The 17536-nt window shown below is 41.0% G+C and overlaps 1 protein-coding gene across 1 annotated transcript in view; it reads left to right on the top strand.

The window, feature by feature from the left end:
• The window catches only part of LOC131108292 (collagen alpha-1(XIX) chain), a 71983-nt gene that overhangs the window by 51683 nt on the left and 2764 nt on the right, over positions 1-17536 (top strand). Inside the window, exons 11-16 of the mRNA XM_058059257.1 lie at positions 2124-2168; positions 4211-4246; positions 7571-7600; positions 7720-7746; positions 9090-9143; positions 13986-14068. Coding sequence (XP_057915240.1) covers positions 2124-2168; positions 4211-4246; positions 7571-7600; positions 7720-7746; positions 9090-9143; positions 13986-14068 — 275 coding nt within the window. The remainder of the gene's footprint in view (positions 1-2123; positions 2169-4210; positions 4247-7570; positions 7601-7719; positions 7747-9089; positions 9144-13985; positions 14069-17536) is intronic.

The raw sequence follows: 17536 nt of genomic DNA, 5'->3' as shown, positions 1-17536 counted from the left end.
AGTGGTTAACCTGTTGCCCTGTCGGAGCATCGATGGTTTGTATCTCTGTTGGTTTGCATGTTCTATCTCTGAATGGCTTCCCACCGATTCCAAAAATATTGGATAATATTGTTATATATATATATATATATATATATATATATATATATATATATATATACAGTATGTCACAAAAGTGAGTACACCCCTCACATTTCTGCAAATATTTTATTATATCTTTTCATGGGACAACACTGAAGAAATGAAACTTTGCTACAATGTAAAGTAGTCAGTGTACAGCTTGTATAACAGTGTAAATTTACTGTCCCCTCAAAATAACTCAATACACAGACCTTAATGTCTAAACTGCAGGCAACAAAAGTGAATACACCCCTAAGTGAAAATGTCCAAATTGGGCCCAATTAGCCATTTTCTTTCCCCAGTGTCATGTGACCCATTAGTGTTACAAGGTCTCAGGTGTGAATGGGGAGCATGTGTGTTAAATTTGGTTTTATCACTCTCACACTCTCTCATACTGGTCACTGGAAGTTTAACATGGCACCTCATGGCAAATAACTCTCTGAGGATCTGAAAAAAAGAATTGCTGCGCTACACGAAGATGGCTTAGGCTAGAAGAAGATTGCCAACACTCTGAAACTGAGCAGCAGCACGGTGGCCAAGACCATACAGTGGTTTAACATCACAGGTTCCACTCAGAACAGGCCTCGCCATGGTCGACCAAAGAAGTTGAGTGCACATGCCCAGCGTCATATCCAGAGGTTGTCTTTGGAAAATAGACGCCTGAGTGCTGCCAGCATTGCTGCAGAGGTTGAAGGGATGGGTGGTCAACCTGTCAGTGCTCAGACCATACGTCGCACTCTGCATCAAATTGGTCTGCATGGCTGTCATCCCAGAAAGAAGCCTCTTCTAAAGATGATGCATAAGAAAGCCCACAAACAGTTTGCTGAAGATAAGCAGACTAAAGACATGGATTACTGGAACCATGTCCTGTGGTCTGATGAGACCAAGATAAGCTTATTTGGTTCAGATGGTGTCAAGCGTGTGTGGCGGAAACCAGGTGAGGAGTACAAAGACGAGTGTGTTTTACCTACAGTCAAACATGGTGGTGGGAGTGTCATGGTCCGGGGCTGCATGAGTGCTGCCGGCACTGGGGAGCTACAGTTCATTGAGGGAACCATGAATGCCAACATGTACTGTGACATCCTGAAGCAGAGCATGATCCCCTCCCTTTGGAAACTGGGCCGCAGGGCAGTATTCCAACATGACAACAACCCCAAACACACCTCCAAGACAACCACTGCTTTGCTAAAGAAGTTAAGGGTGAATGTGATGGACTGGCCAAGCATGTCTCCGGACCTAAATCCTATTGAGCATCTGTGGGGCATCCTCAAACTGAAGGTGAAGGAGCACAAGGTCTCTAACATCCACCAGCTCTGTGATGTCATCATGGAGGAGTGGAAGAGGATTCCAGTGGCAACCTGTGAAGCTCTGGTGAACTCCATGCCCAAGAGGGTTAAGGCAGTGCTGGAAAATAATGGTGGCCACACAAAATATTGACACTTTTGGCCCAATTTGGACATTTTCACTTAGGGGTGTATTCACTTTTGTTGCCTGCAGTTTAGACATTAAGGTCTGTGTATTGAGTTATTTTGAGGGAACAGTAAATTTACACTGTTATACAAGCTGTACACTGACTACTTTACATTGTAGCAAAGTTTCATTTCTTCAGTGTTGTCCCATGAAAAGATATAATAAAATATTTGCAGAAATGTGAAGGGTGTACTCACTTTTGTGACATACTGTATATATATATATATATAATATAATACTTTTTCACTTCCATAATAGCGGTACATTAAAGCAAGTGAATCGGTCTGGGTATTGAAACCTGCTGTGTAAATTCAACCACAAATTTCCTTTGTTTTTCTCTCTGAACTTACACAGCCCATTCTTAGGAGGTTGTCCACTCCAAACTTATTGAGAAATGGCCAATGTCATGCATGCATGGGGGGATTTTCACCGTACTGACATTTACAGTCATAACTTCTTTGAAAGATATGCCCTTAACCTACTGACTGTACCTGTCCGGGAGAATTATATACCTCATGTGTTTTTATTCCCAGGGACCGACAGGTGACCCAGGGGCAGTTGGTCCCAAGGGAGAAAAAGTGAGTGAGTCCGCCATACATACAGAGCTGGACATTATTATTATTATTATTATTTTATTATTGGTTTGAACTTCAAATGATACTTCAGGATCTTGTTTCCTTCACTCTCTATAGTACTTCTCCGTGGATAGCTTGCAGGAGAATGCAGTTATTGCCAATAGCCTACACTGAAAAAAAAAAAAAAAAAACTCAGCTAGCCACGTTTAACGAGTGTTTGCAGTCATTATATACTCTCAAAATGTTGCCTGCATTGTTAAGGTACTACTGCAAATTGCAAATTCTGTTGTTCACTGAAGTGAATGAGCTTTGTTGTATTTGATATTCACAGCATGTGATGATGTAAAGCGGTTGAATTATTTCATCGCAGTGGAAGTGTTTCCCAAGCATGAGATGGAATTAGTTGCTGCTTATTTTTCACGTTTTCTCCCTTATTGTGGAGTATTCCTTGTCTTTTTCACAACAGCAGGTGCAATTCTATGTATGCATGGCTTGCAGTTCTAATGAGCTTTGTGTGTTTCTAAAGACAACCGAGAACCAAGAGGGGTTTCCTTCTATTTTGTGCGAGTGCATACATTGCTCTGCCAGTCTTTACACCACAGACACTCCACAGTAGCCACGTTTTTACATCACCACTTTTTCTCTTTCCCAATCACCTTTCGGGAAACAATGGTATCCATGGAAAGGAATACTCCAATCTCTTGTCTACATGCGCCGTGAAAATCCAACAGAATAGTCAATAGGGCATGCCCAGTAAAACGTAAACATCAACATCACGTGATACCGACTTCCCCGAGTTATTCTTTCACTTGTTGGAATAACTCCGTATTGTCGGTTTTTCGTCTGTCCAGTTTTGAAATTGAGTTTGAATCAAAAACAAACTTTGCTTAGTCCAGTGCCGATTGCTGGCCTCCATTTTTAAAAGTGAAGAACGTCTGGATCTGCGTGTTACGTCTTATCTGAGCATGCGCTGAAAGAACGCACCCGGGATCAATTTAAACAGGAAAAGATCAAATTCAATCTTGCTAATATTTTATAATTAAACTCAGGACATGTTTTATATAGATATATATTTTCTTTTTTAATAAAACTGCACTTGTGAATAAAGTATAGAAGGGTTTAGATTCTGTTCCACAGATGGCGCTAATGCACATGAAAGCTGCTTGCCAACCGCCAATAAACAACAGAAGAAGAAAAACACCAGGAAGAAGAAGGCACCCTGACAACTTTCCGTTTGAGCGGGTACAAGATACCTCAATGGGATTGGTTAAAGGAATATTCTTGCTAATATTTTATAATTAAACTCAGGACATGTAGTTATAATGAGCTTTGTGTGTTTCTAAAGACAACCAAGAGGGGTTTCCTTCTATTTTGTGCGAGTGGGTGACGTTTTGAAGTTGTCTAAAGTAGGCAAACAAGTAATGATTGAATCGTCCATAGCGGGCACTCTTTAGCTGTGCTATTCACTCTCATGCCTTTTATTCGCATTCGCATCGAGAAGCTTTCCAGCTGTAACATCCACGTATTCACAAATTGTTTATTTTAAATAACATTCCAGCTTATGTTGAAAGAGGAAGCTCCAAAAATGTCATATAGTGATGCACGAAGAGAAAATATGAGCAAATAGTGCTGATGTTTTGCTCAAGACACTTTTTGTATATCTGCCTTTGTCAAAGTCAGCGAACAGCATCATCCTACCTGCCGATGGTAAATGCTGTGAGGCTTTTACATGGTATAGTATAACTTTTTGTTTATTTGAAGCTGTCATGTGTAACGATACAAGCCGGCGTGTCCTGTCCTAACAGCATGGAAGTCCTTTGACAGGCGTCGTCTCACAACATACTGTAAATACCAGTTAATGGGCTTCTTCCCAAGGCATGGGAAGAAGCCATTCTTATTCTAGCTGACACGTCAGTTTGATCACAAAGATGGCGGCTCAGCCTTTTTTGTTTTTTTTTTTAACAATATTATGTGCATTCAAAATACTGTCATATATTGAAATTAATTTTGACCAGGATTTTTTTCTTTATTTTTTGGGTTCACAGGGCGATGTTGGACTCACCGGAGCTCCAGGGCTTCCTGTAAGTTGACATGTTTTTTTCTATTTTATCTATACTATAGAAAAAAAGGTCTCCAACCTTTTATGGGTATGCTGGAGCCTATCCCAGTTGACTGCGAGCAACAGGCGGGGCTCGTCGTCAGCCAATTCTCAAGGCACATATAGACAAATTCAAACTCACATTCTTAACTATGGACAATTTGGAGTCGTAAATTAATCTAACATGTCGGCCACACAGTCAATAGGTTCGATTCCCTGCTTGGCGTTTGTGGAGTTTGCATGTTCGGGTTTCCAGGTTATGAGACATTCATTCATTTTCTTCCGCTTTTTCCTCACGAGGGTTGCGGGGGGTGCTGGAGCCTATCCCAGCCGTCTTTGGGCGAGAGGCGGGGTACACCCTGGACACTGGTCACCAGCCAATCACAGAGCACATATAGACAAACAACCATTCACACTCACATTCATACCTATGGACAATTTGGAGTGGCCAATTAACCTAGCATGTTTTTGGAATGTGGGAGGAAACCGGAGTACCCGGAGAAAACCCACGCATGCACGGGGAGAACATGCAAACTCCACACAGACATGGCCGAGGGTGGAATTGAACCCTGGTCTCCTAGCTGTGAGGTCTGCGCGTTAACCACTAGACCACCGTGCCGCCCAGTGAAGAAACACAACACTGCAAATACTCCGATGCCATCCCGCTAAATGCTACACATTTAATAGCACGCTAATAGCCGAGTAGAAACGTTTCACGCAGGTGGCTCCGCCTCCAAACAGGAAATGAAACAAAAACAAATAATAAGAACACCAAAACAGAAGAAAAGAAGCCGCATAATGTAATTGATAAAATATTGATGAAACATAACAAGAATACGGCAGGAGGTCAAATTAGCAACACTAGCATAGCTTTGTGAGCTACAGTGCTAACATAACAGTCCCAATTTATACATATACGATATATATGATATATGATACAGTATATCATGTGAGGTTAGGAAGGAAAAGGAAAAATCCTAAAACAAAATGAAGAAACTTACAGCTTCCATGTACGCCATGGAATGTTGGCACAGATTCAGGCTTTATTTTAAGACGTGTAGCAAAGCCTGTTTTTTTTTACAAAGTGGTGTAGCATATATGCTGTGCCCCGCCCCACTTTTACCCCAACTTTACTATACAAATAAAATGTATTATTATTATGATTATATACACGGGGCAGGTATTTGCTTCGCTAGGGACAGGTCAGAGGTGATGATGATGTTTTTCTGTATGACATCATCAAAACTGGGAGCATTAAAAGCAATGGTTTGAGCAAACGGCCACATTTGGTGGCCATAAGCAGGTTGTAGGGCAGGGGTGGGCAAACTACGGCCCGGGGGCCACATGCGGCCCACCAAGCGTTTGAATCCGGCCCACCAATTGCGTATTTCAGGTTTTAACATCCAAGCTGGCAACATGACTTGCAAGTCGGATGTCTTATTCCGAAAAAAAACAACAAAACTGGAAAATTCCATGTCGTAGTTTGATGTGGTCCGATGTTTAAAGTGCTTCTGAAAAAAGGGACATGAGAACATACAGCTGATAGTATAACACTTTTACAGATAGAATTATACAAATAATGCATAATACAAAAATTACATAATAATAATTCTGGCCCCCCCGGACAATTTTGTTAACTCAACGTGGCCCACGAGTCAAAAAGTTTGCCCACCCCTGTTGTAGGGACACATATTACTGTTATAACATCAATAAAAAGTCATTTTGTGGTCATTCCATGTCATATATCAGGTTGGAGGAATCAGAACTCATAAATTAGTCAATTAATAATAAATGTATGCTTTATAAGAATGACATTTCTTCCCATAGACCAGGGTTCAATTCCACCCTCGGCCATCTCTGTGTGGAGTTTGCATGTTCCCCCCCCTGTGCATGCGTGGGTTTTCTCCGGGTACTCCGGTTTCCTCCCACATTCCAAAAAAAACATGCTAGGTTAAATAGCCACTCCAAATTGTCCATAGGTATGAATGTGAGTGTGAATGGTTGTTTGTCTATATGTGCCCTGGGATTGGCTGGCGACCAGTCCAGGGTGTTTCCCGCCTCTCGCCCAAAGACAGCTGGGATAGGCTCCAGCACCCCCGCGACCCTCGTGAGGAAAAAGCGGTAGAAAATGAATGAATGAATGAATGAATTCTTCCCATGTAATATGCTGAGAGTGCAACATTATGGCCCCGTTCACACAGAAACGTTCCTGGAATTTACGTTAGTGGCCATAAGCAGGTTGTAGGGACACATATTTCTGTTATAACATCAATAAAAAGTCATTTTGTGGTCATTCCATGTCATATATCAGGAATCAGAACTCATAAATCAGTCAATTAATAATAAATGTATGCTTTTTAAAAATGACATTTCTTCCCATGTAATATGCTGAGAGTGCAAACATGATGGCCCCGTTCACACAGAAACGTTCCTGGAATTTATGTTAAAATCCTGAAAACATTTCCATGTGGATATTTTTTGAGGACACAGATGTAGCACCATAGCCAAGAGTATGCAGACCACTTCATTGATTTGGTAATAACCCAGGGACAGGTTTTATTTAGTGTGTCATGGGTCAGCGCTGTGACTCCGACCGTCCTCTGACTAATGTGGAGGACATGTGCTGCGTTTCTGCAGCTGTTTCCCACAAAAGTCAACAGCTTTTGACTCTTGGATGCCAACTGAAACGTGATACAGATCATTTGGCTTGGATTTAAAAACTGAGACGTTCTTTTCGCACTTGTGTGCATTCTGTGGCCAGGCCGACGACGAACGACTTCTCTTCTCAGGCTGTCTGGGGACTTGTAATAACTATGCCCTCACTTCTCTCGGGGTCAGGGAAGCTAAGGCTAATTACCTTGTTACCAGATGTACCGCCTTACTGTGACAAACGTCTTATCATTTATATCCAATCCAATCCAATCCACTTTATTTATATAGCACATTTTATAAACAAGTTTCCAAAGTGCTGCACAGACTAGTAAAAATAAAAAGTAATAATCCAAAACTAAAAGAGCATTTAAGAAATAAAATAATAAAATACATATTAAAATATTAAAAACAAGAAACAAAGCAATAAAAGTATAAAAAAGTATAAAAAATAATACTCTATAATAATAATATACACTATGGACAAAAGCGTTGAGGCATAATTCCTAATAATCATTTTTATACAAAACATGGACAGAAAAAAATGTTTTATATATAAATGCAGAGTGGACCCTAACGACACAATGCCTCCCATGTTCACTTCCTGTCGTTGTCCTAATACTTTTGTCACTGACTTTGCTTTTATTTGACTTGTTAGGCTGACAAGGAATGTCTCAAAGGAGATCAGGTAATTGAATTCAATCTCATTTCCTGAAATGAGCAAAGCACGATGTCTTTCATTTAGAATGGTTCATCAATCCTTTTTATTTTCCTGTGCACACAAATGCTTCATTTTTACGTATTCAGGGATTCCGGGGTGACAAAGGAGAACAGGTAACTAATTAAACATCACAAAGGGACTGCAGTACATTTGGATGAAGAGTCTTGAACCAGTCATGATGTCACGGTTCGTCATGCAGGTGTTGCAATGCGACCCCAGGATGCAGAGATGAAGCGAATGGTGCAGGAAAAAGCTTAGCTTTTATTTTAGAAAATAGGCGAATGCAGCACTAGCATACGACACGTAGCAAAAAACAAACAATGCACCAACAAAATGCAAACGCACCCGGCTGAACTAAATAAGACAATCAAATTAGGAACAGGTGCGTGTAGAAGGGGAAAGTAAAAGTGACGGGACACAGAACAGACCAACACAGGAAATACTACAAAATAAGAGCATGAAAGCAGGAACTAAGGCAAACAACGTGAAAAACAAAACTGTCACACCGGAGGCGATGCAGACTGTGACACATGATGTGCTATATATATCACTATATTGACACGCACTATGGTACCCATTATGGCATTGGATGCTCATATCACAGAGTACTTCGGTATGAGGTACATTATTAAAAAAAAACAAAAAAAAACCTTATACTGTATTATGGAAAGCAGGAAGTGAACAAATGTAACAGTTAGTGATTGTAAAAGTACCAGATGGAGGGGTAGGATTTAATAAGCTTTGCTTCTTCCTACTCCTTTTGGACATGTGGAACTGGGAACTGATTATGGGATGCACTCAATTGGAATCTGATGCATGTTCAAATGAAATAAAACCATTACCATTACCATTACCATTACCATTACTGTTACCATTACCATTACCATTACCATTACCGTTACTGTTACCATTACCATTACCATTACTGTTACCATTACCATTACCGTTACTGTTACCATTACCATCACCATTACCATTACCATTACCGTTACCATTACCATTACCATTACCATTACCATTACCATTACCATTACTGTTACCATTACCATTACCATTACCATTACTGTTACCATTACCATTACTGTTACCATTACCATTACCATTACCATTACTGTTACCATTACCATTACCATTACCATTACTGTTACCATTACCATTACTGTTACCATTACCATTACCATTACCATTACCATTACCATTACTGTTACCATTACCATTACATTACCATTACATTACCATTACCATTACCATTACCATTATCATTACCATTACATTTCAGTAAATATTTGACAATGCAAAGCATTTCCAAAACAATGGAAATGGCTGTAAATATAACAGAGTGCCTTAAAAAGGGGGCACTTATTAATGAAATGTGAAATGTGTTTCTGAATTGTCTTTTTTTTGCAAGAAACAATCTGGACTGATCTGATTGACTCCAACCGTGTTCTTCCTTCAGGGACTGGATGGACTGTCAGGCCAGCCGGGGGCAGCAGGCAAGGAGGGCAAAAGGGTGAGTAAACATCAGAGCTTCTCCAGTTGTGTGGCCTGGATGATGCCGTGCGGCCAAACAACAGCTGACTTGATGTTGTAACTTAGTGGGGGACAAACGATGACGTGTGTGGCAACGGTCACACAATGAACAAAAGATGGACGGCCTTAGAAGCAGGCTGCTTGACAATAAATTAACAGGCTGCACACGGTCAGAGCGCGACTGGGAGCAAACACTTTGGGTCACTTTGGAGGACGGCTCTTCTTTCAGACAGTTTGGATTAGAACTATGACCTTTTTGGAAGTGTGGCAAGTTGCACTGTGTATTGAGTATAGTTTGGAAGGCTTCATGTTTTATATGAATACAAAGTAGGAAATCTATTAGTAAATGCAACAAAACAACTTTATTCTACGATTTAACAATACACATTTTTAATTCATTTTCTCCGACAAATCCATCAAAGTCCCAATCTTCTGTATCTGAATTGAACAGTTGGGTAATTTCACCATCAAATATGTCGGGTTCCCGCTCATCATTGTCGGAGTCAGTCTCGTTGTCAGGTGGCTACTCAGCAATGATGCTGGTTTTCGCCAAAGCTCGGACAACAGTTAAAGCAGATCCCTTAGTCCAAGTCCAAGTAACTCGCTTGGTGCTTCCTCCCAGTCTTACGAAAGGTGTGTTCATGGTCTTTCATCCATCGCCGATATGTACGTCCCTCGCAACTTCACTTTGAACACCGTACCGTGTTTACACCAATGTCCAGCGGTTGGAGATCTTTTGTTAATCCTCCTGGAAGGATGGCAAGTTGTGAATTCATTTGCTTTGGTTTTTCCACACTGAAGTGTACGTACTGTACGTACTGTACGTACTGTACGTACTACATCATGTTCTCTGATTGGTTTGTCACTGCCAGCGTACGTATTACGTCCCTGTGTCAACTGGAAATGGTCCAACAGTCAATCAAGCGGAGCGCTAACTAAAATAGCACAACATTTTTACAGGTTTTGGAACTCAACTGGAACTGCACACATAAGACACACCGGATTTTAAGCGCCTCGTCAATTTAAAAATAAAATAAAATTTAAGGCTATTAAGTGCAGCTGATAGTGTGGGAAATAGCTAGTTTCAGTTAGTTGGGGGGACCACGTAAGTAAAGAGTTTGGCTGTTCAAAACAATATGCGTTCAAAAGAGTAGTACGTTTGCATTGCAAAAATGCCTCCTCGTAAGCAGATCTCACAATTTTTCTGCGTTACATTCTTTCCCGTCGCATCACTTGTGTACAGTATGTGTTAGTACAGCATGTTTACATGCACTGATGAGGACGCAAAAGTCCACCATCTTCTACTGTGGAACCATACACAGCAATGGACATGATTCAAATCATTGATCGACCAAGAATTGAATAAAGGTGGACCAATTTTTAATTGAATCCCTACGATGTATTGAATACAGTAAACCTCGGGTATATCGGATTCAATTGTTCCCACTGGTTTTGTCCGATATAAGCGAAATCCGTTATATGCGTATACCGGAAAATGTCCGTTTTACGCATATATCGGATTTATATCCGGTATATGCGTAAATTGGATTTTATCCATTATAAAAAGGCACTTCCTTGACTATGTTTCCAATGTACCTGGACGCGTAGGCAACGCTGCAAACGCTGCAAATGACGTCGTATAGCGGCCTGTCACGATTCAGCGAATCGGAGCGCCACGATGCGGCCATCCGATATATGCGAGGGAAACTTAATGGAAATACATTGGAACGGGACTGGAGATTTTGTCCGAAATAGGCGAAATCCGTTATAAAAAATCCGATGTATGCAATGAATTTTTATTGGAAATGCATTACAGAAAAATCGGTTCTTTTTTATCTGTCTGTTGTGAGCGAATTTCCGATATATCCGAGTCCGATATATCCGAGGTTTACTGTATAAAACACATTAAAAATGCAACAATCCCTTGTTTATCACGATGCTGAAGTTAACTTTCCATTCGCCAGCCTTTGATTTGATTTAACGTGGTACTAATATAATGTCACCAACAGTGCTGTACTTACTAATCTTGATACTGAATAAGAATTTTATTGGCGAATCTGGCACATATAATTGAGCCTTATTGATTATGGCTAGCAACAAGTGGCCATAGTGGCCATTTTTTTTTAAATATCTGACTGCTGTGCCCCGCCCCGCTTTTTTCTCATGTTTTAACTGTTAACGAATGAATGTTGTATTTTGGTGTGTCTTCTACTCTGTTTACTTGCTTTTATTCAACTCCATTCTTCTGTAAAGTGTCTTTGAGTATTTTGAAAAGCGCTATACAAATAAAATTTATTATTATTATTATAGGGGGTGTACATACTAATATCTTTAATATAATAAAATTAATCAAATTAATAAATTAATAAAATTTAATCTAATATCGTGAATTGTTGCTCAAAGATGAATTAAGAGTTAAAGAAAACGATCATAGAGTAAGACCGAGTGGCCCCGTTTTGGTTTTGTTGATACGTAGCCAATCGAAGGGGTTGGTGTTTTTCCATATTACTAAAAAAACCTTCACTGGAGGTAGTGTAACAAGTACTTGGAATGAAGTAATGCTATCGTCACATTACATAAGGACGTCAGAGCGACCTGGAAGCTTGCCTGACGGCGGGAATGTTGTTCTTGACATCACAGCTGACATGCAGCATTCAAGGACAGGTGACGTCCATTTGTGTTCAGTTTCATTGCTTTGGCTCAAATACCTCGGCTGTTGTCCCCCCAAATAAACAATTAAGTCTTGTTGGCGTAGGACGGACAAAACTGCACTAAAGTGTCGTCTCCATTTCCAGTAAAAAATGTGGACTATGTAGCAGCATTAAGTAGGTCAGGGAAATGTTTCCAGATTAAGAAAATGCCAGTGACGCACAAGCTTTGAGACATTTGGACACAAGAGGCTCAAGGATGCCTGCCTTCATTTTTCACCCCAAATGTTTTCTAACAGCATAAAGAACTTATGACCTCTCATCACTTGTGTTATGTCCAAAAAAAACTACAGTAATCTACAGTAACGTTTTGATACATATGGTGTCAGCACTTGCCGATTTCAAGTACTTAAAGATGGCATCATTTCAAAATCAAATCAACTTTATTTATATAGCACTTTCCCTGCAAAGACATGCAACACAAAGTGCTTTACAGAATTAAAAACAATTACCACAATTAAAAGGAAAAACAAAGAAACAAGGACGGCACGGCGGTAGAGTAGTTAGCGCGTAGACCTCACAGCTATGAGGAATAGGGTTCGATTCCACTCTGGGCCATCTCTGTGTGGAGTTTGCATGTTCTCCCCGTGCATGCGTGGGTTTTCTCCGGGTACTCCGGTTTCCTCCCACATTCCAAAAACATGCTAGGTTAATTAGCCACTCCAAATTGTCCATAGGTATGAATGTGAGTGTGAATGGTTGTTTGTCTATATGTGCCCTGGGATTGGCTGGCGACCAGTCCAGGGTGTACCCCGTTTCTCGCCCGAAGACAGCTGGGGTAGGGATAGGCTCCAGCACCCTCCGCGACCCTTGTGAGGAAAAAGCGGTAGAAAATGAATGAATGAATGAACAAAGAAACAAAAGAAAGCCCCTCCCTCAAACCTTCCATACTAGACACACACACTAGACACCCACCCACCCACCCACACACACACACACACACCCACAGTAGGGAGTCATGGCATGGCACTGAGGATCAAGGAAACGCCACCTTTGGGGCCGTCCACACTGGGAGGAGCCGCAGGCCGTGCCATCGGGGGACCAGCACCCGGGCCCCCCGACTCCGACAGACAAGCGGACCCCCACATTAAAAGGAGGAACCCCCAGCCGGCTGGGTCGAAGGGACCCAAGGATGGCACCCCCTCAGCAGACCCGACACAGCCCCCAGTGTGTAGGACCCCTGAGGAAACACTGGAGTTAAAAGAGCATAAAATAGGACTAAAAAGATAAAAACATAAGAAAAGTTTAAAATATGAGTTAAAATCCTGATTAAAAATTGTGTCTTTAATCTTGTTTTAAAAATATCAACAGTCTCTGCAGTCCTGAGGCTCTCCGGCAGGCTGTTCCACAGGTGGGGGCCATAGTGGCTAAATGCTGCCTCAGCGTGGGTTTTGGTTCTGGGTTTTGGTATTGTTAAAAGGCCAGTGCCAGAGGACCGGAGGACCGCAGGGTCCGCGGGGGTTGATATGGTAAAAGCAGATCAGATAAATAAGAAGGTGCAAGGCCGTTAAGACATTTAAAAACCAGTAAGAGAATCTTAAAATGGATCCTGAAGCGGACGGGGAGCCAATGTAGCCACTTTAAAACCGGTTTCATGTTGTGCCATTCTTGGTTTTTCATGAACAATGGTGTCACATTCACGCTTGAGGGCTTTGCGATGCGACCCCAGGATGCAGAGAACAGGACCAAAAGTGCAGATAAAAGGTTGTTTTTAACGAAGTAACTGCAGCAGCAGGATAACAGACAGCGACTACCAAACAAGCCAAACCGAAGACAATGAAGCCACCAAAGAAAGAGCTCACACCTGAACTAAATTAGTGAAATTAGAGACAGGTGCGTGAAACGAGTCAGGATAGAGAAACCGGAAGGGAACAAGAAAGGAAGTTCTAAAATAAGGGCATGGAAACCGGAACAGAAGCAAAGAAGGAAACTAAAAGAGCTGTCACGAGGGGGTCACGCCCACATCGTGACGAATGGACCTCCTTAGAAGTGAGGGTGAATGCAATGTGGAACAATTCTCAACTCGTCTTCAAACCCAGACTTCCCGGAGGATCGTAAGGTATTCCCAGGCCAGTTGAGAGACAGTCTCGTCAACGTGTCCTGGGTCTTCCCAGAGGCCTTCTACTGGAGGCATCCTGGAGGCATCTGGCTCCTCTCAATGTGGAGAAGCAGCGGTTCTAATCAGAGTTTCGTCCGGGTGAGAGTGCTTCTCATCTTATTTCTAAGGGAGAGTCCGAAAACTAGTTTTGGCTTGAAACTGTGATCTTGTCCTTTCAATCACTACCCGAAGCTCATGACCATAAGTAAGGACAGGAACGTTGCTCGATTCATAAATTGAGAGCTTTGCCTTTTGGGGATCTGAGGACGTTTTTTGTTCTTAAACCCAAGATTTTGGCTTTTAAAGGCTGAGATCTTAACCCTCCTCTGGTGTTATGGTCGGCACCGACCTGTTTTACATTTTAATGCATCAAAAGAATCACATAACATTTGTTTATTGCATCAAGGCTTTTTGACTTTGTCAGGAAACTCTATTTCAACAAAATAAAACCAAAAATTTTTTTTTACTACATTTTAAAATGGTCTGGTTGAAATTATGACCACTGTATTGTTAGGGTCGGTATTGTTAGACCCAGTTATAATAATATACTATAAAGTACTAAAATACTATATACTATAAAGCAATATTTTGAGCCCCAACTGAAATCATAAGTGTCCAATTAGCCAACACAATGACAACCAGCTCCTCTTCTCATCATGGAAGCTTCAGGGGATTCTCATTTTGACCGCTTTTCCAGTATACCAGCAGAAAAACAAGGTCCAGACATGTGAGGGGAATTCACTCATTTGATTGGCTGATTTCACTTTTACAATTTGGATCATGGAAAGAATGGCAAGAAGTACAGTGAACCAAGATCTGGACCTGGTCTGCTTTTTCATTTCACTTTATACTAAAGTTCTGTTGCTGAAAACAATCACTTTTTCTACCTTTTCTTGACATGAATATATATGGGTCAAAATTCACCCCAACACCATAGATCAGAGGTAGGGAACCTATGGCTCGGGAGCCAGGTAGGGCTCTTTTGATGACTGTATCTGGCTCTCAAGCATTTCTTACCACAATAAAAATGTATTTTTGCTAACATTTTAAAGTAAACCATCACAGAAATGACTGTTAAAAATAATATTCAAAATCAACAACTTTCTTATGCATTTTAATTCGTCCATCTACGTATATTCTACTGCAATACGGCCAACCATATCCATCTTTCCTGATGATATTTTCCAGGTCAAACACCAAAACTTGATTATTACTGGGTAATGCGGTAGTCTACCTCGGTCATTGAGATGTCAAAAAAACATGTAAATGTAAACTTTCCTCCTTTAGTCAAATAGTCACCTAGCTAAAGCTGCAGAACCAAGCCTTCTGGTGAAGATGGCCAAAAGAATGAAATATACTGAATACGGTTCAAAACTATGCAGCAGCAGAAGTTGCATTAATGGCAGCAAGTATTTGATTTATTATTAGACACTGCGCTGCTCACGAAAGTGTGCTGGCCACACCCCATTGGCGTGGGGTAGTGTGCCTGGTCTACGTAATTAGAGCCCATTATATCTAAAACTGTTGGTCTTACATAAAAATGCACACATTTTATTGCATTCAAAATGTATATGGCTCTCACAGATACACATTTTAAAATATCTGGTCTTCATGGCTCTCTTAGCCAAAAAGGTTCCCGACCCCTGCCATAGATGTTTTTTTAGTGATTTATACTAAAATGAGAAAATAAATAAACTAATTGATTTAAGAGATATGTTCTATATCCCTCAGTAATAGCCAGGTAACAAAAAACCTTCAATTTATTAATATGATTCTTTTGAGGTTCATTGTAATTTAAATTTTTGGAAATAGAAATGGAGGGGTATAGTGACAAAAAAGGCCTCCATGCCCACACCAAAAGTATTAAAAGCAACATTTTCATGGATGAGGAAGCCTAAGAAGGTAACCAAGACATGAAAACCAAATTTGATGGTAATTTATTATTTTTAGTGTATTTTATAGCTGATTTAATACATGGGTCAAAACCGAGCCGTTAACATAAGAGATGATACCAGAAAGCTAACACAAGAGGAAGGTTAAACTCTTAATCAGCCGATCAACAGCCTATTTCACTTTAATTGATAATTCAGATATTCAATTTGCATTATGAAGCTCTACTTAGAACCTCCTTAAAATTCAACAGCGCAAAAGATTTGACATTTTTCAACTAATTTTTACGTTGCTTTTAACAACAGGAGTCTGTTTAGGAATACCAAACATGACAAAAATTGATAATTTCATTCACAAATTCGCAGAAAAGAAGCACAATGGTCGGACTTTTGAAGTTCCGGAAGGAAAATTCTCCTTCCTCATGAACATCATACTGCCTTTGAACCGTCAGTAGCTGGTGTGGAAAAATATATATACGTACAGATATCCCAATAATAAGCAGCCTTGGTTACACATTTTGTAAAAAGTGGGTGCTTCTTGGATCCACACATGCTGTCCGAGACGGAAATGGACAAAGAAAGCTCATTTTGTGTTTGTGTGTTCCCAGTAGGGTTTACCGCAAGTACTTTTATTCATTCATTCATTCATTTTCTACCGCTCACGGCGGGTGCTGGAGCCTATCCCAGCTGTCTTCGGGCAAAAGGCGGGGTACACCCTGGACTGGTGGCCAGCCAATCACAGGGCACATATAGACAAACAACCATTCACACTCACATTCATACCTATGGACAATTTGGAGTGGCTAATTAACCTAGCATGTTTTTGGAATGTGGGAGGAAACCGGAGTACCCGGAGAAAACCCACGCATGCACGGGGAGAACATGCAAACTCCACACAGAGATGGCCGAGGGTGGAATTGAACCCTGGTCTCCTAGCTGTGAGGTCTGCGCGCTAACCACTCGAACCACTTGATATCAAATACACACTGGAAATATACCATTGTTGGATATCTGAGATAATTGGGATGTTTAATATGTAACAAGCCAAAGCATTAAAGCTGTAGTCTCCAAGACGTAGCCCTTATTTATTAATACACGACTTCCTGGTGACTGTTAATGTGCAAACATTTGTGCTTATTCTTAGCTTTGGGAGTCACATGCGGCCTTGGACTTGTTGACCAACCTGTGTGCCCATTGCCTGCCAACCTATTTTAGGAGAGTGGACGTGTATCGTTATCAGGGTCTCGCTCGTGGCGAGACACTCTCACCTAATTAGCAACTCTTGCTCACGCTTGCAAATTATTGGTTCATCTAAGAGTCACAGCCGGCGACAAAATGACGCAGAATATCTTGATGGTGGTGGTGGTGGGGGCGGGGGGGTGGGGAATGGGGGCGACCTGACCACACCACTTCTTTCATAAAATAGCCGGCAGTGGAAAGCTTTCACAAGGCTTTACAATCAAGTCAAAGCATGGCTTCCACTGTCCACTTCAATTTATTGTTGAGGGAAATATGACCACTCTAAGCCACTTAGTGTTGCTTCAAGGAGATGTGGAGGACGTTGTGGTGGGGGGGGAAGGACATGCCACCAATCCCTTGTCTTACTTTGAGGTTTAAAGCAGCAAGGACAGTCACCAAACACAGAATATTGTTTTTTTTAAAATCTTATTATCATGAT

This window comes from Doryrhamphus excisus, chromosome 20 (genome assembly GCF_030265055.1).
Source record: "Doryrhamphus excisus isolate RoL2022-K1 chromosome 20, RoL_Dexc_1.0, whole genome shotgun sequence".
NCBI classification, from domain to species: Eukaryota; Metazoa; Chordata; class Actinopteri; order Syngnathiformes; family Syngnathidae; genus Doryrhamphus; species Doryrhamphus excisus.
The sequence above is the reverse complement of the archived record's forward strand: the minus strand, read 5'-3'. Positions and strand labels throughout refer to the sequence as shown.